At 35.9% G+C, this 26,026-nt stretch overlaps 2 protein-coding genes across 2 annotated transcripts in view; one reads left to right on the top strand and one right to left on the bottom strand.

Moving 5' to 3' along the window:
• The window catches only part of DCBLD2 (discoidin, CUB and LCCL domain containing 2), a 101,590-nt gene extending 77,575 nt beyond the window's left edge, over nt 1–24,015 (top strand). The window contains exons 13-16 of the mRNA XM_074300992.1: nt 14,598–14,691; nt 15,307–15,356; nt 18,629–18,766; nt 19,904–24,015. Coding sequence (XP_074157093.1) covers nt 14,598–14,691; nt 15,307–15,356; nt 18,629–18,766; nt 19,904–20,391 — 770 coding nt within the window. The 3' untranslated portion in view covers nt 20,392–24,015. The remainder of the gene's footprint in view (nt 1–14,597; nt 14,692–15,306; nt 15,357–18,628; nt 18,767–19,903) is intronic.
• The window catches only part of ST3GAL6 (ST3 beta-galactoside alpha-2,3-sialyltransferase 6), a 93,897-nt gene continuing 89,850 nt past the window's right edge, over nt 21,980–26,026 (bottom strand). Inside the window, exon 11 of the mRNA XM_074300996.1 lies at nt 21,980–25,351. Coding sequence (XP_074157097.1) covers nt 25,310–25,351 — 42 coding nt within the window. The 3' untranslated portion in view covers nt 21,980–25,309. The remainder of the gene's footprint in view (nt 25,352–26,026) is intronic.

The raw sequence follows: 26,026 nt of genomic DNA, 5'->3' as shown, positions 1-26,026 counted from the left end.
TCTCTTCCCTTATCTTCTTTCCTTTTTTTATTGCCTTTCCTAATTGCCCCAGTCTCATCTGGATTCAACTCTGTCTGCTAGATCTATGACTCAGAGATCACATTTCCTATCTACTGCTATCAGCTTGATGTTACTAGATCCATAAATCACTGAATCTTCAAGACATGGCCTTTAATAAACCAGAAAGTACATTCTTATTTAGTTAGGTTCTTAAATATGCAAACTGTTTATTTTTTTATTTTCTTTAGGTTAGCTATCCTGTTTTTCAAGAACTATCAATAAAAGCAAGTGATAGTCAATTTTGTAATGATTCTCCCTTTCCTTTCTATCCAACTTCTTTAAGTTAATCTGCAGGTGTCAACCAGAGTAGCTTCCTTATCAGATTACATGCCATAGGTACCTATTTAAATCTTGTATATCCTTCAGGACCCAGCTTTTAGTTTTATTTTTCTGAAGTCTTAACTAGTTTCATATGAATTCCCCATAATGATTTCACTATTGCAAGTTGATAATAATAAACATAATAATTCACCATTGCATAATAATTCACCATCGCATTTCCATTCTCTAAATTCTGAGGTGGTTGTGTGTGTGTGTGTGTATATATATATGCATATATATATACATATATATGTTATTATCTCCCATTGTATAAATGATTTTTAAATTAAAGCTTTTTTTTTTATTTTCAAAATGTATGCAAGGATAATTTTTTCAACATTGACCCTTGCAAAACCTTGTATTCCATTTTCTCTCTACTCTTCCCCAACTCTTCCCCTAGATGGCAAGTAATCTATGTTAAACATGTTAAAATATATGTTAAATTCAACATGCATACATATTTATGCAATTATTTTGATGCACAAGGGAAAGAAATGAGAAAGAAAATAAAATGTAAACAACAACAAAAAGAATGAAAATGCTACATTGTGATTCACACTCAGTTCCCACAGTCTCCTCTGTGGGTATAGATGGCTCTTTTCATCACAAGATCATTGGAACTGGCCTGAGTCATCTCATTGTTGAAAAGAGTCACATTTATTAGAATTGATCGTCCTATGATATTGATGTCATGTACAGTGAACTCTTGGTTCTGCTCATTTCACGTAGCATCAGTTCCTATAAGTCTGTCCAGGCCTATCTAAAATCATCCTCCTGATCATTTCTTATAGAACAATAATATTCCATAACATTCACGTATCATATCTTATTCAGACATTCCCCAACTGATGCACATCCATTCAGTTTACACTTTCTTGCCACTACAAAAAGGCCTGCTACAAACATTTTTGCACATGTGGGTCCCTTTCCTTCCTTTATGATCTCTTTAGTATACTAGCCCAGTGGTGATAATGCTGGGTCAAAGAATATGACCTTTAGCCATAGTTCCAATAGTTCTACACCAACAATGTATTAATGTCTGTTTTCCCACATCCCCTCCAACAGTTCCTTCTCTGGCTATGAATTGAATTTTTCATCATAAGACCTTCAAAGCAGTCATGAATCATTGTATTGCTGAGAGTAGCAAAAATCATTTATAGCCTAGAACCTATTATTTTGTATATAGTATATTTCACTTTGCTTAAGTTCATGAAGGATTTTTCTTTTTTTCTTTTCTTTTTTTTTTTTTTGATATTTTTTTCTTTTTTATTAATTTTTATAATTACAACATTTTCTTTGACAGTATAATCTCTATTTTTTCAAATAGTTTACATAGCATTGGAGTTAGTTGTTCTTTAAATGTTTGGTAGAATTCACATGTAAATCCATCTGGTCCTGGGGATTTTTTCCTGGGGAGTTGGTTAATAGCTTGTTCTATTTCTTTTTCTGAAATGGGACTATTTTGACTATTTACTTCTTCCTCTGTTAATCAGGGCAAGCTATATTTTTGAAAGTATTCTTCCATTTCATTTAAGTTATCGAATTTATTGGCATAAAGTTGAGCAAAGTAGCTCCTAACTATTGTTCTAATTTCCTCTTCATTAGTGGTGAGTTCTCCCTTTTCATTTTTAAGACTAACAATTTTCTTTTTCTCTTTCCTTTTTTTAATCAAATTTACTAAGGGTTTGTCTATTTTGTTGGTTTTTTCATAGAACCAACTCTTAGTTTTATTAATTAATTCAATAGTTTTTTACTTTCAATTTTATTAATCTCACCTTTTATTTTTTGAATTTCAAGTTTTGTGTTTGTCTGGGGGTTTTTAATTTGTTCCTTTTCTAGCAATTTTAGTTGTAAGCCCAATTCGTTGGCCCTCTCTTTCTCTATTTTATGCAAGTAGGCCTGTAGAGATATAAAACTTCCCCTTATAACTGCTTTGGCTGTATCCCACACATTTTGTTATGAAGTCTCATTATTGTCATTTTCTTGGGTGAAGTTATTAATTATGTCTATGATTTGCTGTTTTATCCAATCATTCTTTAGTATAAGATTATTTAGTTTCCAATTATTTTTTGGTCGATTTTCCCCTGGCTTTTTATTAAATGTAATTTTGATTGCATTGTGGTCTGAAAAGGATGCATTTACTATTTCTGCCTTACTGCATTTGATTTTGAGGTTTTTATGTCCTAGTATATGATCAATTTTTGTATAGGTTCCATGGACTGCTGAGAAGAAAGTATACTCCTTTCTGTCTCCATTTAGCTTTCGCCAAACGTCTATCATATCAATATCATATCATATCAAACTTTTCTAGTATTCTATTTACCTCTTTGACTTCTTTCTTATTTATTTTGGGGTTTGATTTATCTAATTCTGAGAGTGCAAGGTTGAGCTCTCCCACTATTATAGTTTTGCTCTCTTTTTTTTCTTGCAGCTCTCTTAATTTCTCTTTTAAGAATTTAGATGCTGCACCACTTGGTGCATATATGTTTAATATTGATACTGCTTCATTATTGATGCTACCCTTTAGCAGGATAAAATGCCCTTCCTTATCTCTTTTAATTAGATCAATTTTTGTTTTTGCTTGATCTGAGATGAGGATGGCTAGCCCTGCTTTTTGGCTTTGCCTGAAGCATAGTAGATTCTGCTCCACCCTTTTACTTTTAGTTTGAATATATCACCCTGTTTCAGGTGTGTTTCCTGTAAATAACATATAGTAGGATTCTGACTTTTAATGCAGTCTGCTAACTGCTTCCTCTTTATGAGGCAGTTTACCCCATTCACATTTATGGTTAGAGTGACTAATTCTATATTGCTTGCCATCCTATTAACCCCTGCTTATGCTTTTCTCCTTTCCTTCCCTCTTACCCCCCTACCCAGTATTAAACTGGTGAACACCACTTGCTTTTCACAGCCCTCCCTTTTTAGGATCCCTTCCCCACCTTAAAGTTCCTCCCCTTATTTTACCCCTTTTCCTCACAATTTCTGTATTCCCTTCCCCTTAGCTTACTCCTTCCCTCTCACTTTTCAATGAAGTGGAAGAAGTTTCACCATAAATCGAATATGTCTATTGATACACACTATGTTCATCTCCCTCCTTTCTTTCTATTAGATATAATAGGTTACCTTTGCCTCTTCATGAGATGTAGTACCACCACTTTATACTTTTTTATGATATAATCTCCTTTCCACCTCTAGTTTCTAAGACAAATTGTACATATGTTCTTTACATATTTTTTTGGCAGAAGTATAGTTCTCAAGATTTCTTTTTACCTTTTTAGAAATCTCTTGAGTTCTGTATTTGAAGATCAAACATTTTATGTAGGTCTGGTTTTTTCATCAAAATAGATGGAATTCATTTATTTCGTTAAATGTCCATCTTCTTCCCTGGAAAACGATGCTCATTCTTGCTGGGTAAGTTATTCTTGGCTGCATACCAAGTTCCTTAGCCTTTCGGAATATCATGTTCCAGGCCCTTCGTTCTTTTAATGTGGACGCTGCTAGATCCTGGGTTATCCTTATTGTGGCTCCTCCATATCGGAATTGCTTTTTTCTAGCAGCTTCCAGTATTTTTTCCTTTGTCTGATGGTTCTTGAACTTGGCCACTATATTTCTTGGCGTTTTGATTTTAGGGTCCCTTTCAGCAGGTGATCGATGAATTTTTTCAATGTCTATTTTACCCTCTGTTTCCAAAACGTCTGGGCAGTTCTCTTTGATAATTTCCTCGAAAATGGTGTCCAGGCTCTTTTTTTCCTCACATTTTTCAGGGATTCCGATTATTCTTAAATTGTCTTTCCTGGATCTGTTTTCCAGGTCTGTTGTCTTTCCAATAAGGTAATTAACATTCTTTTCAATTGTTTCATTTCTCTGGTTTTGCTTGACTACCTCTTGGTTTCTCCTTGAGTCATTCATTTCTACTTGTTCCAGTCTAATTTTCAATGATGTATTTTCTTCACTCACTTTTTTTTATATCTTTTTGTAATTGTCCAATTGTGTTTTTAAGTGAGTTTTTTTCTTCTATGGAATTTTTTTCCATTTTATCCATTTTATTTTTTAGAGAGTCGATTTCTTTATCCAGCTCACTAATCCTGTTTTCCTTGGAGTTGTTTACCTTTTCCAGTTCACTAATTTTGTTTCTCAATGATTTGATTTCTTTATCCACTCTGGATAACTTCTCCAGGCTCTCTTGCCAAGCTTCCCTTTCCTTTTCCCATTTCTCTTCTAGCTCTCTTGTGAGAGCCTTTTTGATTTCCTCTATGAGAGTCTTGTGTATTGAGGAGCAGCTCATATCCCCCTTAGGGGATTCCTCTGGGGACAGTCTGTTTTTAGTCTCCTCAGTGTTTGAAGTCTGCTCTCTCTCCATACAGGAGCTGTCAATGGTTAGAGCCCTTTTTAATTTTTTGTTCATTTTGTCAAGAGTGGAATCAAAGAAAACAAATTGACAAGAGAAACAATTGGTCTGTTTTGGGGGGGATGGGGCTGGATGGTGTTAATGGGCTTCCTCTACAGACTGGGGGTAGGGCAGCAGTGAGCCACTAATAGGACAGTGATGGCTGGGCTGCCTCTGTGCTCTGAGGCTCTGAGAAAGCACTTGGGGAAAAGGAGTGAAAAGGAGTCTCTTCTTCAGTAACTTCTTTGAGCTGGCAAGGGTCATAGAGATGTCCCTAGTTCATTTGGGGTTCGTGCCAGGAGGGGGAACACGAGATCTGAAGACAGCAGCAGCAGCATCCAAGGGGTGTGTGGCCCTATCAGTTGTCCCAGTGTCTCCAGGCTGCAGGAGCAGTTGGAAGTTTGAAGCTTGAAGCCTAGAAGAAACAAATCTCAAAAACAATCTGAAAATGCAAGGGCCAAATATGAGTAAAAAGATAATTATTAGAAGTGGAGTTAGAATAGGGGCTAGGAACCTCACCCAGAGGAAGGTTGGGGAGAGATAAGGATTTTCTCATGAATGTCTTTCATCCAGCCAGCTTCTCTAAGATCTTCTCAGTGCTAAGCTCGACCTCCCTGGAATTATTAATATACACACAGCAAGAGGTATTGACCAGGGCATAGACACCTCCACTAGGAACTAGGAGATAATCTAAGGCCAGATGACTATCCAGAACCATGTTGGCAAGAGAGTCCAGGGATTCTTGAATCTCCTACAGACAATATGCCTTCTCATTAGCCAGCTGATTAATAGTGGCCATTAGGTTGGAGAGAATTGTTTTCATGCTCTAAGTACCCCACCCATGGCACTGGCATTGAAGTGCCCTTTTGTAAGTAGACCAGTTTCCCAAAATCCCCTCCTTTGTCTCCTTGAGTGGGTGGGATCAGAGGTGCTGGCATTATCTGCAATGAAAGGGATGCTTAAGTAGCCTAGGGTGTTTAAAAGGTGTTAAGCAGGGAGTGGAGAGAATTACAGGTGGAGGAAGGTCTCAATCAGAGGCATTTCTCCTAACAGGCCCCTTAGAAACATTAAGGAATAATGGAGCACTTACTTTACAGAGAAAAGCATATCCCTTATGTGCACAGATAGTACCTGAGGTCAGGTTCTGTACCAATATCCTGCTTGCTTATCTCCACGGATGATTGAAATCACATAACATTCTATCTATTGGAATGGTAGTTTTCAGGAGCTTATGAAGGAGCTTCAAAGAAGGTAATGTAGAAACATTGTGGGTGAGCTTGCCAGGGTAATCCCGGAATGGGTTCCCTACAATTAATCTTTGGGGAGGTGCATAATCATAAGTGCACCTGGCCTGTGACCCACCTATGCAGCTAGTACAGGTTGCTGGGGTGAAATTTCGGCAGGCTTGAGAGGAATCACACTCGCTGGCACCCACAGTGTCAGTGGTACAGGTCAATATTCCCACATCATTAATGCCTAGTAGTGGTATGGTTAGATCAAAGGATATACATAAATTTATAGCTTTTTGGGCATAGATCATATCTTTTTTTTTATTTTTATTTATTTTTTTATATATATATATATATATATATATATATATATATATATATATATATATATATATATATATATATATATATATATATATATATATATATATATATATATATATAATATTATCCCTTGTATTCATTTTTCCAAATTATCCCCCCCTCCCTCCATTCCCTCCGCCCGATGACAGGCAATCCCATACATTTTACATGTGTTACAATATAACCTAGGTACAATACATGTGTGTGAATATCATTTTCTTGTTGCACAGTAAGCATTAGATTCCGAAGGTACATGTAACCTGGGCAGACAGATATTAGTGCTAACAATTTACATTCACTTCCCAGTGTTCCTTCTCTGGGTGTAGCTACCTCTGTCCATCATTGATCAACTGGAAGTGAGTTGGATCTTCTTTATGTTGAAGATTTCCACTTCCATCAGAATACATCCTCATACAGTATTGTTGTTGAAGTGTACAGTGATCTTCTGGTTCTGCTCATTTCACTCAGCATCAGTTGATGTAAGTCTCTCCAGGCCTCTCTGTATTCCTCCTGCTGGTCATTTCTTACAGAGCAATAATATTCCATAACCTTCATATACCATAATTTACCCAACCATTCTCCAACTGATGGACATCCATTCATCTTCCAGTTTCTAGCTACAACAAAAAGAGCTGCCACAAACATTTTGGCACATACAGGTCCCTTTCCGCTCTTTAGTATTTCTTTGGGATATAAGCCCAGTAGTAGCACTGCTGGGTCAAAGGGTATGCACAGTTTGATAGCTTTTTGGGCATAATTCGAGATTGCTCTCCAGAATGGCTGGATTCTTTCGCAACTCCACCAACAATGCATTAGTGTCCCAATTTCCCCACATCCCCTCCAACATTCATCATTATTTGTTCCTGTCATCTTAGCCAATCTGACAGGTGTGTAGTGGTATCTCAGAGTGGTCTTAATTTGCATTTCTCTGATCAGTAGTGATTTGGAACACTCTTTCATATGAGTGGAAATAGTTTCAATTTCATCATCTGAGAATTGTCTGTTCATATCCTTTGACCATTTATCAATTGGAGAATGGTTCGGTTTCTTATAAATTAGGGTCAGTTCTCTATATATTTTGGAAATGAGACCTTTGTCAGAACCTTTGTTTTTAAAAATATTTTCCCAATTTGTTACTTCCCTTCTAATCTTGTTTGCATTAGTATTATTTGTACAGAAACTTTTTAGTTTGATGTAATCAAAATCTTCTATTTTGTGATCAATAATGATCTCTAGTTCTCCTCTAGTCATAAATTCCTTCCTCCTCCACAGGTCTGAGAGGTAGATTATCCTCTGTTCCTCTAATCTATTTATTATCTCATTCTTTATGCCTAAATCATGGACCCATTTTGATCTTATCTTGGTATATGGTGTTAAGTGTGGATACATATCTAATTTCTGCCATATTAATTTCCAGTTTTCCCAACAGTTTTTTCCAAATAATGAATTTTTGTCCCTAATGTTGGTATCTTTGGGTTTGTCAAAGATTAGATTGCTATATATGTATCCTTTTTTGTCCTTTGTATCTAATCTGTTCCACTGATCTACCGGTCTATTTCTTAGCCAATACCAAATGGTTTTGGTGACTGCTGCTATATAATATAGCTTTAGATCAGGTACACTTAGACCACCTTCCTCTGAGTTTTTTTTTTTCATTAGTTCCCTTGCAATTCTCGACCTTTTATTCTTCCATATGAATTTTGTTGTTATTTTTTCTAGGTCATTGAAATAGTTTCTTGGGAGTCTGATTGGTATAGCACTAAATAAATAGATTAGTTTGGGGAGTATTGTCATCTTGATTATATTCGCTCGGCCTATCCAAGAGCACTGAATGTCTTTCCAATTATTTAAATCTGATTTTATTTTTGTGGCAAGTGTTTTGTAATTTTTCTCATATAATTCCTGACTTTTCTTTGGTAGATGGATTCCCAAATACTTTATACTCTCAACATTTGTTTGGAATGGAATTTCTCTTTGTATCTCTTGCTGTTGCATTTTGTTAGTGATATATAAAAATGCTGAGGATTTATGTGGATTTATTTTGTATCCTGCCACTTTGCTGAAATTTTGAATTATTTCTAGTAGCTTTTTAGCAGAGTCTTTGGGGTTCTCTAAGTATACCATCATGTCATCTGCAAAGAGTGATAGTTTAATTTCCTCATTTCCTACTCTAATTCCTTGAATCTGTTTCTCGGCTCTTATTGCCGAGGCTAGCGTTTCTAGTACTATATTGAATAGTAATGGTGATAGTGGGCAACCTTGTTTCACTCCTGATCTTATTGGGAAAGGTTGTAGTTTTTTTCTATTGCATATTATGGTTACTGATGGTCTTAAAGATATGCTCCTGATTATTCGAAAGGAATAGTCCATTTATCCCTATACTCTCAAGAGTTTTTAGTAGGAATGGATGTTGGATTTTGTCAAATGCTTTTTCTGCATCTATTGAGATGATCATATGGTTCTTATTAATTTGATTATTAATATGGTCAATTATATTAATAGTTTTCCTAATATTAAACCAGCCCTGCATTCCTGGAATAAATCCTACTTGATCATAGTGTATTATCCTGGAGATGATTTTCTGAAGTCTTTTTGCTAATATCTTATTTAAGTAGATCATATCTTTTGATTGTCACTTGGGGTATGACTCTTATTATAAATTTAACTCGGTTTCCTCTATTGTTGAGAAAGGAAGACTTACCAGAAAAACTTGCTTTAAAATTCTTTTTTATAATTAGTGTTGCTGACTATTTCCCCTCCATTTATTCTCTCCTTTCACTCTGTCCCTCCTCAAAACTATTTTGGTACTAACTACCCCCTCCCCCAAATATGCCTTCTCTTTTATTGCTCTCCCTCCTTCCCATATCCCATTTCTCTCCTCTTGTCCTTCAGGGTAAGATAGATTTCTATACCCATATTGAATATGTATTTTATTTCCCCTTTGAGCTAGTTCTGAGAGTAAGGTTCACTCCCTTTCCTCCTTCTCCCCTTCTTCCCTTCCACTGTAAAACCTTTTTCTTGCCTCTTTTTATAGCAAATAATTTATACCATTCCACTCCTCCCTTTCCCTTTCTCCCAGTACATTCCTCTCTCCTTTAATTTAAAATTTTTTGCCTGTGACAACTGCGTTAGCACTCTGGGTACCTTAGAATCAGCCGGAGTCAGGATAAGCAAAAGTCTTTATTCTTGGTCTTTAGTAGTAGAAGTGAAGGGGATGGACACATAGGATCTCCGCAACCTCACCTCTTTGTCTCCTGCCCAGAAGTGACCCTGGCTTATCTCACTCCACCTCCTAGTCCCTCCCACAATTCTCTGTATACAGCAAATGATTGGGCCAGCACAGGATAGTGGGAAGGGCCATTTTCCAAGCATATTCTTATATTGTCCAATCGGTAATTAGTCTCAAGTGCTCAATTGTCCAACCTCAGTGCATTGACTCAAGAGTTTCAGCCCTTTACATCTCCTGCTCTCTTTTGTTTTAGAACACAGGTGGTCACATCATCCCTGACTTCTCAGGGAGGTGAGAACCCCAAAAAGGAGGTGATCACACTCTCCCCCTGACTTTTCAGGAAGGGAGATGAAAAGCACCAAAGGGAAGTGGGGATTGCTAGTGGGTTTCTGGGCTGAAGGGTCTTACTAGAGACAAATATACACAAACCCATCAGCATGGGAGGTATTACATAAGCATGTAGCAATAATGCACAAGCTATTAGTGATGACTCCCCATAATCAGTTCAGGCTCAATGTGGTGCAATAAACATGAATTGCACATGAAAGTAGTGGTATAACAAACAATATGAATCAACATGGTGTTGTAAAAGATTTCCAGAAGTCCTAGAAGGAGGGCATGTAAACAACAATCATACACATGCCTCCTTCAGCAGCCAAGAAATAGTCCAAAACCAATCTATTGTCCATGGCTTCACTTGTCAGGGAATCCAATGATCCCCACAAGTTTTTGAAGTCCTGCAACAGTCTTTTTATATATTAGGGAATCCAATGATTCCTTCAGGTTTTGAAGTCCTGTAACAGTCTTATCATTTCTCAGAAAATCCAATGATTCCTACAGATTTTAAAATCCTGCAACAGTCTTATATCTCAGAAAATCCAATAATTTCTGAGGGCTTTCAAGTCCTACAACAGTCTTATTATGTCTCAGAGAATCCAATGATTCCTGAGGATTTTTAAATCCAACAATTTTTGATGTCCATGAGTCAAACGCTGTAACTGTCATGCTTTTTCAGTAGTGGGCAGTCAGCAATGGCACCACCCAATGTTTCTTGGGTCTTCTAAAGTAAGTTATTGGTCTGTGCCTGGTGTCTGTCAGTCTGTTTTCCAGTTTTCCCTCAAGTTTTTGTCAGATAGTAGTTCTTGACCTCATAGCTGGAATCTTTGGGTTAATCAAACACAAAGTTATTATACTTATTTGCTTCTGTTCATTGTATATCTAATCTGTCCCACTAATCAAGCTCAGAAAAAAAGCATTTTAAAAATTGTGTATTTAGAGTTAAATACAGTGAGCTGTATTTTGGACATTTGAATGTCTGAAATAATTAAAATGTTGAAAAGGAAACTATTAATGTAAGCTCAAAAAGCTTACAAAGAAGCTCAAAAAGAAACTAGAGGCAGATATGTATAGATCTAAAAATCATCTTCATAAAAGTAATAACAACTTCATGTGAGCTCTTGAAGTCACAAGTGAAAATACAGAGAGAAAAGAAAAGAGGGCTCAGACCAGAGCCTCAAGATTCTCCCACATTTAGTGGGTATGAATGACCTGGACGTGGATCCAGCAAAGATAGAGAAGGAGGAGGGGAACTAAGAGAGTAGGGGAAAGAATATCCAGGAGGAAAATGTGGTCATTGAAATGCAGGAAATTGAAGGGTTAAGAAAGGAGCATTAAATTCAGCAATTAAGAGGTAATTGATTAATTTGTAAAAAGCAGATTCATTTGAATGGTGAGATTGGAAACCATATTACAGAAAACTGCTTAGAACAAAGTGATGGGAAAGGAATTGGAGGTACTGAGTTTAGGAAGTTTTCTCAAGGACTTTACAAGGGAGAGGGATGGAACCATAGGCTGTGGAGATAGCATGATCTCATGGGGCCTTTTAAGGGTGGGGAAAATTTTTGTATGCTGGTAGGCCAAAAGGACAGATCCAGTAAATAGAAAATTGAGTTGATCTTCTAAAAAAAAGATAGGAAGGATGGGAACAAAAGTACAAAGAGAGTGGTTGACCTTGGCAAGAAGAAAGACCATCTCTTCATTAGAGACTGAAATAAAGGAAGACATAATGGAAAGGGATGTTAGAGAGATGAGGTGAGAAGAAAAGAAGAATTAGCTCAGAGTAAGAGATGAAGTGGTGAAATGGGTGAAGTGGCAATAGGGAATGTCACAGTGCGGGGGGGGGGGCGGTTTGAGGAGAGACATGAAGATTGGGGATAGCCATTGTGGTCTGCAGGATAGAGCATTTATCAGGGAAGTCTAAGTAGCATTGCTTTGCAACATCAGAGTACAGCCAAAATTATAAATATAAATTTGTTGTGTACCTAATAACACTTTTTTGTGACATCAGCAGTCATATGATTATCAAAACTTTAGTCTATGCAATGTACTGTTGTTAACACTGTAAAATCTATTATATTTCTTGGCTACTTCATTGTACTTTGGATTATGTTCTGCTCTGATATTTCTTTTTCATGAATTGCCATGAATTGTTGTTGTTTTTTATTTGCCACTTATGAGAAGGCACTGATCCACCTTTGCAAATGTAGTGGCAAAAGGAGAGAAAAACCATAAATATGTGTTGGGACATTGCAAAATCTCAGAATTTTCAATTTATTGGTTAGTTTTGCTGATTTTTTTCTTCTTTGTTCTAAAGAGTGGCTCTATGGAAGGGTAAAGAAAGCAGGATATGTTGAGAAATGTGGGGGAAATATATCAATAAAAATTATTAAAGAAAAATAACTTATATTTTATTGTGGAAAAGTGTTAGGTTCTTACTAAGTGCTAATGAGATGAGATATTAGGTTTTTACTACGTGCTAAGTCGGTACTTAACAATTTTCTAGTTCTGGCCTTTACTAGGAGTTTGACTTGTGAATTCCTGGGGAAGAGCTTGCATGCTTAGGAGGAGCAAGTTCATTGGTTGTGTCTGGACGAGACTTGAGGCTGCTCTCTGCAGGAAGGGAAGCCAGCTCTCTACTGGAAGAAGAATCTGTCCAAGAGATTTGAATCGACACAGCAGATCTCCTCCTTAATGCTCCACCCCTGAAGGGTTAATTGAGGGAGGAGATGGGAAACACCTTCTGTTCAAGGAAAATGTTTAGAGAGCATCATCAAGGTTATGAAAAGCCAAGGATTGATTATAATTTTGGAGGAGATTACTGAACTTTTAAAAACTGTGAAGGTCATATTTCCTTGTTTTTCTCTGGAAGAAGAATTGGATCTAGATGAATGGGAATTAGTAGGAAAGGAATTAGGTGAACACTACAATTGCCCTTGTGAGATTTTGCCCTTTGGTTCCAGACCAAACTCCATTTCCAAAGATATACTTCATACCTACAATTTAATCCAAATGGCTTTAAAAATTGTTATTCTAAAGGAAGAGAAGAAGGAGCAAAATGGGGAGGTGTCAACTAAACTAGGTGAAAAGGATGAACCAGATAACAATGAAGTTAAGTACAATTCTGAGCAACAGGAGCATTTCCCATCTCCTCCCTCAACTCCACCTTCAGAGGTGGAGGAAGAAGAAGGAGGGGAAGAGGCAGAAACACAAACAGAATTGCCTGTGAAGCAGCCTAAGCCTGTGACAAGATTAGAAAAAGCATTGGTTAAAGCTAAGAGAGAAGGACAGGATATAAGTGATTTTATACATGCATATCCTGTGATTGAAGATATTGACTTTGTAGGTCATAAAAGGAGAAGATATGCACCTTTAGATTTGAATAAAATTAAAGATTTGAAAAAAGGTTGTACCCTTTATGGGGCTACATCAGCTTATGTTAAAATGTTACTAGATGGTTTGTCTTATGAAGTCCTAACCCCGAATGATTGGAAATCCATAGCAAGGACATGTCTAAAATCTGGACAAAATTTGTTATGGCTTGTGGAGTTTCATGAATTATGTAAAATCCAAGTCAGATGCAATTTGTAAACAGGAGTTAACACACAATTCACTTTTGAGCACTTAGCTGGTGAAGGTCGGTATGGAGAGAATTCAGAATAGATTAATTATACCATGACAATATATGAGCAAATTGCTAAGGCTGCAATAAAAGCTTGGGGTGTCCTCCCTAGACAGAAAGATCGGGGAGAGGCTTTCACTAAAAGAAAAGAAGCAGGTTCTAGGGTCTCTTGAGTCCTCATTCTTATTTTCTATCCTTTCATTTGTTTTCCTAACATCAGTATGAAAGATGTATACCATATTTCTGATATTTATAGAAATTAATTTTGTTTTTTAAAGGAAAATTTAGCATTCCTTCTTTTTGAAAGAGTAGCTATAAAAGGTCTCAGAGATAAGAGCGATCATTTAATTATACATACACATATGCATATGTGTGTTAATATATGTATACATAAAATTTTTTACATAATTAACTTTTATTTGCTTGTAAAAACATTTCAGCAATAGATAGCATAGTATTATCCTGTTTTGTGAATAAGGAAAATTGACAAATCAAGAGGTTGTCCATGCCATGCACCTAGATTTGTAAGTGTTCTTAAACTTAACAAAGATTAAGTAGTAATTTTAAAAAAACAAAACAAACAAACAAAAAAAACCAACTTTTATCTCACTTGTTTGATGCACTTGCTTTCTGTAGGACTATTAGTAATCTTATGCCATTTTATAAGAATAGCAACTTTGTAAATAGCACTTTGAGGTTTTTTATTATTATTATATATGTAAATATTATGTGATCCTTATAACCCCCTTTGTGGTAGATATTATTATCCCCATTCTGTATATGAAGAAGTAAAATCCAGTTCTGTTTTTTAAAATTGTTATTAAAACATAATTCTGTAGATATCAAATATAACTATATAAAGAAGATAAAATTTTGCTGCTTAGAACAAATATTAGAATAAATATTAGATTATATAATGGACTTGATGCTTATGTAGAGAAATGTTGAGTTTCTATGCAAATTGTTAGTTATTATGTGTGTGTGTGTGTGTGCGTGCGTGTGTGTGTGTGTATTTAATGTAAACTTTTTTTTTTTTTAACTGAATTTCAGATGTAGCGTTGGCAGCTGTCCTAGTTCCTGTTTTGGTCATGGTTCTTACTACTCTTATTCTCATCTTAGTCTGTGGTTGGCATTGGAGAAACAGGTAATGTAATTAATATATTTGATTCACAGATGTCAGTGCAGATACTGATTGTTTAACCCTAGACTTTTGACTCAATGATTAGCACTCTTCCCATTGCTTTGCAAACTTTTGTTCTAGCCATAAATGCTAAGAAAAAAAATAATAATAATAAGGCTATTGAGTGGTAGAAGAAAGCCTGTATGTTTCCTCATGAAACTAACTAAATTATTGATTAGTCATGTCACACACCATTTAGCTTACTTAAATATTGACTTTATTTCTTGGCTTGAAACCATGATATGTTATATTTTAAAGAAATATAGCTTTGGTAAGGAAGGTAATATTAGAAATATAAAGTTTAAATCTCCCTAGAATTTGTATGTTGGAGGGAATAGTCATTCAGTAGAACTTAGACTGTTCTTTGAATAACTAATCATCTTGTGATTTTGAAGAAGTAATGCTTCTGTTTTGTCATGTCTAAAACTATAATCACAGCAGAAAGTTAGGCAATATTTCAAATAGAGTTTGTTGACTTAATAATTAACTTCTTTCTGTTTGTGCTGCAGTTACAAAAGGGTCTTAGGAATAAATTCAATCTTTGTCCATTTCTGGTTTTTTGTATCTGTGTTTTTTCAGAAAGAAAAAAACTGAAGGGACATATGACTTACCTTATTGGGATCGCGCAGGTAAATGAAGACTCTTATTTGCAGATCTCACAGATTTAATATAAAGTAAACATATCCTCTGATGCTTGGCTAAGAACAAACCTTTGATCCTTTCTTTGTGTTCTATAAATGGCATACCAAAACCAATCAGCTTTTTGCTAGTTTTGTTTGTAGTACTCTGTTATACATAGCTGGTAGTATTTCTCTCTTAACTTTTTCATTTTACTCTCCTCCTTTTCCTTCTTCTCTTCTAATATGTAAAGAAGTAGAAGAAAATAAAGTCCTATAGTACTGTCCCTGTTAGCTTAAGAATTTGATCTGGTATTCCTTCTTGTAGAGCTTGATTCCCTGGAAGAAATTTGATTGTTTTGATCTCTGAATTATCTCCACAATGTGCAAAAAGTGAAGGATTTGCATTTTGGCAAAACAGTATAGATTTTTTGTACTTAACTCCTCTATGATTCATCTATCAAAGCAAATTATAGTAGTTTACCTTCATTTTCCATTATCCATTGTGATCTTGGGAAGAAAGAGAAGTCATGTTTTAAAACATTGTTTCTATGAGAAAATTAATTTTAATTTCTTATAGGCATTTTTAAATGAGTGATTATTGAAAACAGGAGCTTCAAATGTTTTGGTTTTAGGACTCCTTTATATTTTTAAAAATTATTGAGCAATCCCCAAAAATCTTTTATGTGAATTATATTTGTTAATGTGTACTGAATTAGAAATTAAAGTATCTTAATATTATTATGAAAATAGTTTGATCTTACAGACCCCCCCAAAACCTCTGAGCACCCCCTCCCAGGGATTCCAGACACACTTTGACAACCAGTGATCTAAATAAATGTTTAGAATACAACTTGTTTATAAATTTAAAATTATGTGAGAACCACATTAGTATAATTATTGAAGAGAAAAAAAGTCACAGTTCTGATTGGTCTTCACCATCACACCTAAATGCTTTAACTTTTCCCTGATTAACTCCTCGTTGCAGTCCCTACAGCATCTATTCCAAATCTTTTCTTCTCTCCCCAATCTACCTATATTGTCAGCTTTCTCTCTTCCTTTCCCTGAAAATATGATTTTACCTCATATTTTACCTTTAAAAAAAAGTCTTTCCACCATAAGTTTACTCTTTTCCTCAATTGTATACCTTCCATCCCCTCATCATCCTCTCTTTTCACTTCCTCTTCTAGTTAAGTCCTTTCTTCCTAGAAAAGGCTAGTTCCTCTAAGTTTATCTCGAGTGCTCCCATTTCCCCTGGGAGACTGGTCTTCTTAATTATCCAGTCACTTCTTCCCTCCTGCCTACCAGTATTCCCAGATCATCTCATTTAAAAAAAAAAAAAAAAAAAAAATCTTTCCTTAACCCTGCCCTTCCTTCATGTTCTTGATTTACATCTCTCCTCTTATTCATAAGCAAACTCCTAGAAAAAGTTCCCTGTACTTGTATCTCCCTATCTCCACTTTGATCCTCATTTCTTTCCCTTCCTTTCAATCTGGTTTTCAGCTCCATAATTTGGCTGAAACTCTTTGCTTCCATGTGACGAGTAGTTCCAATGCTGCCCACCCATGTCCTCTGGAATAGGCTCCCTCGTTCACCCCACCTCTTTTGGTCAGTTTGAGCTCTCTTGGTTCATCTTCTACCTCTCTAGTTGCTCTTTATTCTGCTTTGTAGGATCATTGTGGCTAAATCTGCCCTCTTGTGCATAGCTATGACCCAGGGCTTTCTCTCTACATTAGTGATTTCTTCAGTTCCCCTGGGGGCAATTATTATCTCTGGGAAGAGAATAAGTTCAGAAGTCTCTTACCTTTCCCTATAGGCAATACCCTATTTAGCCATCCCATCATCTTTCACCCAGATTGTCAAGAGTAGTCTTTTGTTTTATCTGTCTACTTTATTTATAAATATTCGTACTTTTCTTCTTCCTTCTGTTCCACAAATGGTGAAAGTAATATTCCTAAAACAGAGGTCTGATCATGTCATTTCCCTGCTGTAGAAGCTCTCTCTTTCTAGTATCAAATACAAACTCCTCAGTTATCTTTTAAAGCACTTCACAAAATGAGTTCAATTAACTTTCCAGACTTATTACACTTCCCTCTCATATACATTTTCCCTCTACATTGTTTCACATATTTTCTCTTTACCCCACTATCCCATCTCTCACCTCTATGCATTTGCATGGACTGCCATCAGTGAATGAATGCTTCCCTTTTATAAACCTCTCCTTACCCATGTAAGAGCTATTTCTTCATATCCCTGTCTTTAGTTTCCCTCTCCAGATTATGTTTATATGGATAGTTCCTAGTACACATTTAGTAAATTAAATTAAATCAGTTAAGCATTTTACTAATAAGGAAATGAGGGTCAGAGAGAATAAATGATTTTCTGAAATCACTTAGGTATTAAGAGTAAGAGGCAGAGTTATGATCATAAGCTAAGTTAGAATCAGAATTATCTTCATCAGATTTAGAGCTAGAAGAAGCCTTTAGAGAATATCTAGTCCAGAGGTGTGTCTCTCTCTGAATGTATTTACTTAGAAAACCCCGTTAATAATGTTGTAGTTGAATAAGCACTCCCAATTATGTTTTAATCTGGTATCACTGAGGAGTCCTATATGAAGCAAGATCTTGCATCTAGTCCCATGTTTTCATTTTACAGACATGCAAATTGACTCCTGGAAATGGTCGAATTAGTGTCTCAGAATTGTCTATGATGTAGTCAATGGATGGACCAAGATTCCAAGCTTCCCTGAGCCCAACTCCAGTATTCTTTCAGGGAGAACCCACAGCTCCATTTGATATTTCTTTCACTGTTATTTGATGGGTTTTTTTGCCCCATTCCTATGTCATTTATTCAGTGTTAACTTGAAGACTGTTCATTTTAGTATGAGGGAAAATTCATGAAGACAAATTACCTTCAGATTTTTATGCCTTACATGGGGGTATTCATTTTTCAACTTGTTTTTAGTAGAAAGCTTGTATAGACCCTTATAACTTAAAACTTTGTATTTTAATGTGTGTTAGATACTGTGAAAAATGCCCATCCTCATCTTAGAGGATTTTTTTTTTTAAGTTTAAGCTTAACCATAGTACAATTAGCTCTAGAGATGTCAGAATTTTTATTTCTATTTAATATTATTACTCTTAATAGGCTATCATCTAGGCCTTGAAAACCAATATCTATCTTGGAACTTTGGTGAAGAGTTTGCTTTTAGGAATATTTAAACTATTTGTCTTGAGAGAGTCATTTTTGCATAATGTTCATTCTTGCTTGAAATCCAAATAAAGGTTGGTGGAAAGGAATGAAGCAGTTTTTCCCAGCCAAATCACTGGAACATGAAGAAACGCCTGTTCGTTACAGCACCAGTGAAGTTGGTCACTTGAGACCAAGAGAAGTCACATCTGTGTTACAGACTGAAACTGCAGGTAACCACTTGGGAAGGATGTATGGAAAGACCTTGTATAACATTTTACAATAAAATAATTAGTACTTTATAATGAGATCCAATTGTAATGCCATAAATCCTACTATAATATTATTTGACATACTGGCTGCTTTTAACGTTGAGATAAATTCCATGGCATCAGCTTTTCTTCTCCACTTTCACCCAAGATCATATTTTTCAGGAACTGATGTTTGTTGGAGTATTATTATTATAGTTTTAGGTCACTATATAGTTGATCATTAATTGTTTTATGATCAGAATCAGGCCATTCTGGTTTTTTAATTAGAGTGTAACAGATTTTCAATCTTTTAAGTAAGAATATTTGAATTTTTCATGTCCCTTTTATTCAAGGGACTTCAGTTGAAGAAGGTAAGCCAAAAGGGGTCTTCAGCTGTAGTCTTGGCTTTGTCTTTGGAATACATGACCTTAAGTTACTTGTGTAAAAAAAAAAATGTAGAGCATTATGGAACTATGCACAAAGGGTTATCAGAGTGTGTACCCTTTAATTTAGCAGTGTCTCTACTGGGATTATATCCCAAAGAAAGAAATCATAAAAGAGGGAAAAGGACCCACATGTGCAAAAATGTTTGTGGCAGCTCTTTTTGTAATGGCAAGAAACTGGAAACTGAGTGGATGTCCATAGCTGGAAAATGGCTGAATAAGTTATGGTATATGAATGTTATTAAACTGACACAATTTAGAAGTCATCTAGATCAGTCTCATTCTCATTGTACAGGCCAGAAACTTGCCTTGCCAAAGCCCATTTAAAAATGCTCAGTACAGGGGCAGCTAGATGGCCCAGAAGATGGAGGACTGGAGGAGGATCCGAGTTCAGATCTAGTCTCAGACATTAACATTTACTAGCTATGTGTCCCTGGACAAGTCCCCTAACCCCTATTGCCACCAAAAGGACATTATGTTACCACAGCATCATTGTGTATTTCCAAGAATCTCTCTCATGACACCTTTTTGGGAAGCTTTCACTGTATTGAAGATGGTGCAGGAGAGGCTGTAGAGAGCACTGGCTGTTTTTAGCATCAGCTCTGTGACAGCACAGATGATTTGCTTTTTGGATAATGGCCATACCTCATCTTTTCTGTTTTACATTGTCACACAGAATACGCTCAACCCTTGGTGGGAGGCATCGTTGGCACGCTTCATCAGAGATCGACATTTAAGCCGGAAGAAGGAAAGGAAGCTGGTTATGCTGACCTTGATCCTTACAATTCCCCGGTGCCAGAAGTGTATCACGCATACGCCGAACCGCTGCCCATTACCGGGCCGGAATACGCCACGCCCATCATCATGGACATGTCGGGACATCCCGCGGCCTCGGGCACAGCGCCCTCCACCTCCACCTTCAAGGCCTCAGGGAACAAAGCCCCCACGGGAGTGGGGACGTATAGCAAGCTCTCTCGGACTGATGGCTGCCCTCCAACACATGCAGAGTACGACACGCCAAAGGGAGGGAAACCGGGACTGAGTGCCCCCGATGAAATGATGTACCAGGTACCACAGGGCACCCTCCACACAGCCGGAAACAAAGAGGAAGCGTCGGGGGCGGCCAGGGAAGGAGAAGGGGGCGTTCTTAAAGAAATCCTTTGAAGGTGATGCCCCTTTTCTAGAGCATCGTTTTTAAAGCACATTGAAATTTTTGTACAAGTCATGATAATATATGAAAAAGTCTATCAGTACCTATCACTGAATAGATTGGGGGGGAAATACCATAACTGAGGTACAGGAAATTACTAATCTGGTTGTTTTGCTTTAAAGATATATACCACACAATTGTTGATGCTTCCCTGTTCATGATGTCATATTTTGTTTTGTTACTACTGTAAAATGTGATATTCTTTAAGTCATAAGAGAGCTTCTCAGATGCACTTCAAAGAATTTAAAAATCACTGAGATGAAATATTTATTACTGATGCTGCAGGTACATTAATGAACTTAAAGTAATGGTTCTGTAAGCCTTACTAGCAATAATTGCTAATGGTACTGTTATAGTGAATGGCTTGAAGTTCTTAGGATTTACACGCAAAGGTGGAAATGGTCATTTTTTAGTTCCTTTCTAGAAAGTTCCCATGTTATTATTTCTGTGTTTATTTTTTTAAATGTTATAATTCTATAATCTCCATAAATTACTTTTCATAATTGTCCTGTAGATCTAAACCTTTAGGGAGAAACCTACAGCTTTAAAAGCTTTTAATGGCAGATAGAATCTATCACTCACCCTCAGTAATTTCTCCCCATTCCTCTCCTCCCCTCTGCCCCCCCCAGCTTCCTCTTCATATGGCCCAAAGCCAAGACTGTTGGTGTTCTTAGGGGCTTTCTTCTGAGCATTCTCAGTGGGTACTTCTTGGGCAGCTTGATGAGTAATAGACCCTATCTGGCTTAACAACTGCTTTATAGTTGAGAAAAACTTGTCCCTCATTCATAGTTGCAGGAGCATCAGAATGTTTGTCAAAGACTTAGCGAGAGAAGAGTAAAAGATGGTGAAGAGAAAGTTAACAGGACCCCAGTTGATGTTTTCTCATCAGAATGAAATATATCAGCACAGACCACAACTCAGAAATAGTACATTTTAAGTTGTATAGGAATGTGTATTTTTTGGATTTTGGCAAGTCAGTCAACTCTCCCATAGCTTCCCACCTCCCAGTTTGATCAGTGGTTCTAAACTTGATTTTTTAAATGGCAGAATATGACATTCTCTAGTAGATAACATTTTTTTTTTCAGTCCCCTTCTAACAATGTAAAGGAAAGATTAATGGTATCTTATCATGGGAGACACAGGTTCCCAGAGGTCTGAGTATAGTTCTAAGCTATTTACTGTCTTAAAATGACTTAGAACTGCAACTCAGATCTTGAGACACTTGGCATATTGAAATAGAACTGCGTGTCACATTTAATTGGATGCAATTTTATCTGAATTGATATTTATTGACCGTGTTTTCCCCCATTGTAGCACATGTTCTTAACTTGAAGCCAAGGCTTACACTAGGGAAAAACAGAAATCATTGTCGCATTTTGTTAAGTTTTTAATTTTAATTTTAATTTTTTTTTTTTTGAACAGCAGAATGGCTTGGTAAAAGTAGAAAAAGCCACCATCTTTTTCTATCTGTCTCTCGCGTGAGTCCAGTTCTGTGATTCAGCTTTTGGATTTAGTCACATTCTTATCACGTCTTCATAAACAGACCAGTGAAACTGCATAGTATTTTTTTTTTTTTTAACATTTCCAAATATTTAAGCAATAGGATTGTGGGTACTAGAGATTTTGTTTTGGCATAGTAGCCTGGCTTCCAGCTCTGGTTGAGATGTGACCCTAGATAAGTCACTTAACATTTTTGTTTAGTTGTTGTTCCCTGGCTCTAACCAACGCTAAGATTTTAAAGATACAAATTGCCATCTCACTGGCCCCAGCGAGTTTATTTACCACACAGTTATCTGCTTATACAGATGAAATCATAGGTCCAGACTAAAAAAGCTTTTTTTTTTTTTTTTAAAAGGATATTGTATGTCACTTGTTCTATAATTTAAAGTTTACTTTCCTATGTTAACTTTACTTATAAGTGACTATTAAAACAGAAAACATGAGGAAAATTTATTTATTTTTAACTTGAGGTACCAAAATATAGCTTGGGCATATTTAGAGTAGAAAACATAGATATTGGTAAACATAAATATGAGTATAGCTAAACATAACTGAATTAAATTCTCCGTTTTCAGGCAGAAAAGATGAATGTATCACAACTTAATCCTTTCTGCTATGGATAAAGAGGAGAGACTCAGTTCTGGAACTGTGCACATAAAAAAACCTTTTAGGGTTACATTTTGAGCTGTTAAACTTGCCATGTTTTTCCTCATTGTAGTGAGGTATACACTTGATTTTTTAAAAATTGTTTTATTTTCTTTAAAAGCTTACAGGGAAACAAATGAACTGTTTTTTTATTTGCTACAGATTTTAAGACTTTTATATTGGAAATTTTTTAAAATTGATGTTTGCCAGTAGGCTGTCCTCATAATAACTATAAGATAATTCTCTAATGTCTCCTTAGTTTGTGGTGAAACACACTTTTTGCATTGTTTTGGTTATTATTCAAGAACTGGGTTGGCTTGATCCAAAACTTTCTGGGGGAAGTATGGGGGGTTGCAGGGGTTATAATGTTTCTGTTAAATAATTCATTTATGTAATTTCATAATGGATTGTCCCAACTTTGTGTGTTTGTTACAGCTACATCTATATGTGGCTTGGAGACAATCAAACACACCATTTTTAGCCAGACAACTTTTGGATTTCTTGTTCAATATGTTTATTTATAAGTTTTAAATACTTAAATATTTTGTTTGAATGTCACATTTCCATGGAGACCAAGACTGTGTGAATATAATTATAGGCCTAGAGTCTAGTTAACTACTAGAATAGTAAATGTTGGTCTGTTTAACATAGCCACGTTGACTTAGCTGTTACTTGATCTTTTGAGAACCAGCACAGTGAAAGCCAAAATTTTGTGAATTCTACTATTTAGTGCTATAAATTCACATAGATACCATTCTTTATACAGGTCTAATACTGTTAATTCCTCATTTCACTATTTGCACTTTTCATTTAAAAATCGGTTAATTAACTAAAGTAAATCTTCAAATAAAGGATTTGTGACAGAAGTGAGAAGTCTAAGATCAGGTTATGTCGGTGCTTTGGTTTTTCTGATAAGAGGTGAAAGAATGATTAAAAATTAAGACCCATTGTGTTGCCTGAATACCCAAGTTATGTGGAAACAAAGAACTGTCTAGAAGGGAAATGGGGCACTCTATAAATTTATAAATTTGTGAGAGTGAATTTGCTGAAGCAATACCCCAAGCCTAGATAGTTCTGCTCTTGTCTTTAGTCTGGCTCCAACGTGAAATCCTAAATTGCGACAGTCTAAGAATTGGATGCCATTACCTTGGTGGCAGAGTTTTTAAGCCAGCTTCAGCACCATTTCCTGTTTTATTTGCCATGGTATATTTTCTCTTTTTGACACTGGGAAAAGTGGAAGCAGAATTTTCATTGAAATATTTTTTGAGGAATGAGAATGGTTTGAAGATTAGTGACAATTCTCCCAGAATGTACTTTTCTTACCTCAGCATGGAATTATAGTCACTCTGTATTTGTATATGTTGCTAGAATTTAGATTGTATAAATAGAATTCTATGTGTTCATGTTGTTTTTAATAAATTATGTAAATATCATGCTCAAGTTATTTGTGAAAATGGTGGACTTTTCATAAGACTGAGGATATGTCCTGATACATCAGAATCTCTTCTTGTTTAGTCATTTCAGTCATATATGACTCTGTGATCCTGTTTAGAGTTTTCTTGATACAGATGCTGGACAAGTTTGCCATTTCCTTTTCCAGTTCATTTTACAGATGAGGAAAAAGGCAAACAGGGTTATGTGACTTGCCCATGATCACCCAGCTGGGACTGTCTACGGCTAGACTTGGGAAGATGAATTTTTCTAACTCCAGGCCTGGCACTTTCTCCATTTATGTCCCAGTTGCTCATGTGCGAAAAGTCAGGAAAGGTTTTTTTGTTTTGTTTTGTTTTTTGTGCATATGTAACAATACACATTTTCCATGAATTAAGGGATTTCATGGAAAAAGATAGATCCTTATCTAGCTTTTGAAGTAAAGCATTACACTTTGACATTTAAAACAAAGATTTCCCAATCAGCGCATCTCAAAGCTTTAGACATGAAATGACATCAAGCCCAGCCACCTTATCTCATATCCTACTTGTGAATTGAATTGCCATATTGCCATTTCCTCTCTTATTTGCAGAAGCAAACTAGAGATTTCAAGCTTGTTAAAGTACTGGAGAAGTTGGTATATTCACAGGTATTTTTGGTTTTGAATTGAAATTTATCCTGTATCTTCAGTAATACTGTCATTGAGTGAGCCATGAGAATCATGACACTAAGGAATTTTGTACTCTCCTCCATTTTCCCCGTTGTTTTAATCTATAAATCTCTTTAAATCTTCTGCCCCCCTGAATTCTACTAGTGTGTGTTCAAAAGAGGTAACAAGGATGTTGAACGCTGCCTACGCTGCCTATTGAAGTGGTAGGTATCTATGAAATGTATTTTTTTATATTATTGATTGCTACTGTTAAATCTGTTTGAGTGGATGAAATATTTTTTCTTCATGGGGATTCTGCTCATCATCATCATGATATACTCCTAGAATCCTTTTTCTAAATTAGTTTGTTGTATCCCAAAACAGTGACTCTCCAAACAGTTTTTCATTTATAACTTCCCCCTTCCCAGTCTCACTATTTATTTTATAATTCCTGATTTCATTTTCTCCCCTTTTCCAAACAGGGTGGAGAAATGTATATTATAAACTGCTTGTCAAGAGCTGAAGTTTATTGCATGGAATGTTTCAAGCACATATTTAGTCTCCTTAATATTAAAATAATTATAAAAGTTGGAAGAGAGGATGGGCAGGAAGCTCCACTTAAAGCTGATAAAGTGAAGAACTATCCCTTAATTTTTCTTTTGTATGTTTTCATCCTGATCCTCAGTGACCTAAAGGAAAGATGATATATAAGTTGAGTTTCTTCTATAGATTATGATCAAATTGAGTAAATTTTCTCATTATAAACCAGCTTTATAGAAATACAAATTAATGGGGGGTTTTGTGTTTTTTTGTTTATTTTTTTGCTGAGGGTTAATTGGGGTTAAGTGACTTGCCCAGGGTCACACAGCTAGGACAAGTGTTAAGTGTCTGAGTCCTCCTAACTTCAGGGCTGTTGTGTTATCCACTGCGCCATCTAGTTGCCCCAATACAAATCAATATTAAAAGAAATTGAGCACACTGATATCCTAGAGAACAGGGTTAAACCTTAAGATAAGGATAGATGTATTTAATACTATTATTTCTTAATTTAAATAAGCTTTTATTAAGCAGCTACTATGCAAATCATTCCAGGAAGACAGATTAAGAAGACTTGGTCCCTGCCTCAAAAAGCTTACAATCTAATAAAAGGGAAGGTAATTACATAAAATAGAAATGCAAGGCTAAGACAAAAGTCTTAAACACAGTTGAATTATGGAAGTAGAAGTAACTTAGGGAGGAGAATTTGGGAAGAATTATGAAGAAAGGCATAAAAGAATTTAAATTGATAGAACTAATGATATGGGAAGGACATTTTTAGGACAGAAGATAATGAATAAAAATACTAAAGTGGGGAAGCATAGGGT

Source organism: Sminthopsis crassicaudata, chromosome 3 (genome assembly GCF_048593235.1).
Source record: "Sminthopsis crassicaudata isolate SCR6 chromosome 3, ASM4859323v1, whole genome shotgun sequence".
Lineage (NCBI taxonomy): Eukaryota > Metazoa > Chordata > Mammalia > Dasyuromorphia > Dasyuridae > Sminthopsis > Sminthopsis crassicaudata.
Note: the sequence above shows the minus strand (reverse complement) of the source record. Positions and strands in the feature narration are given on the sequence as shown.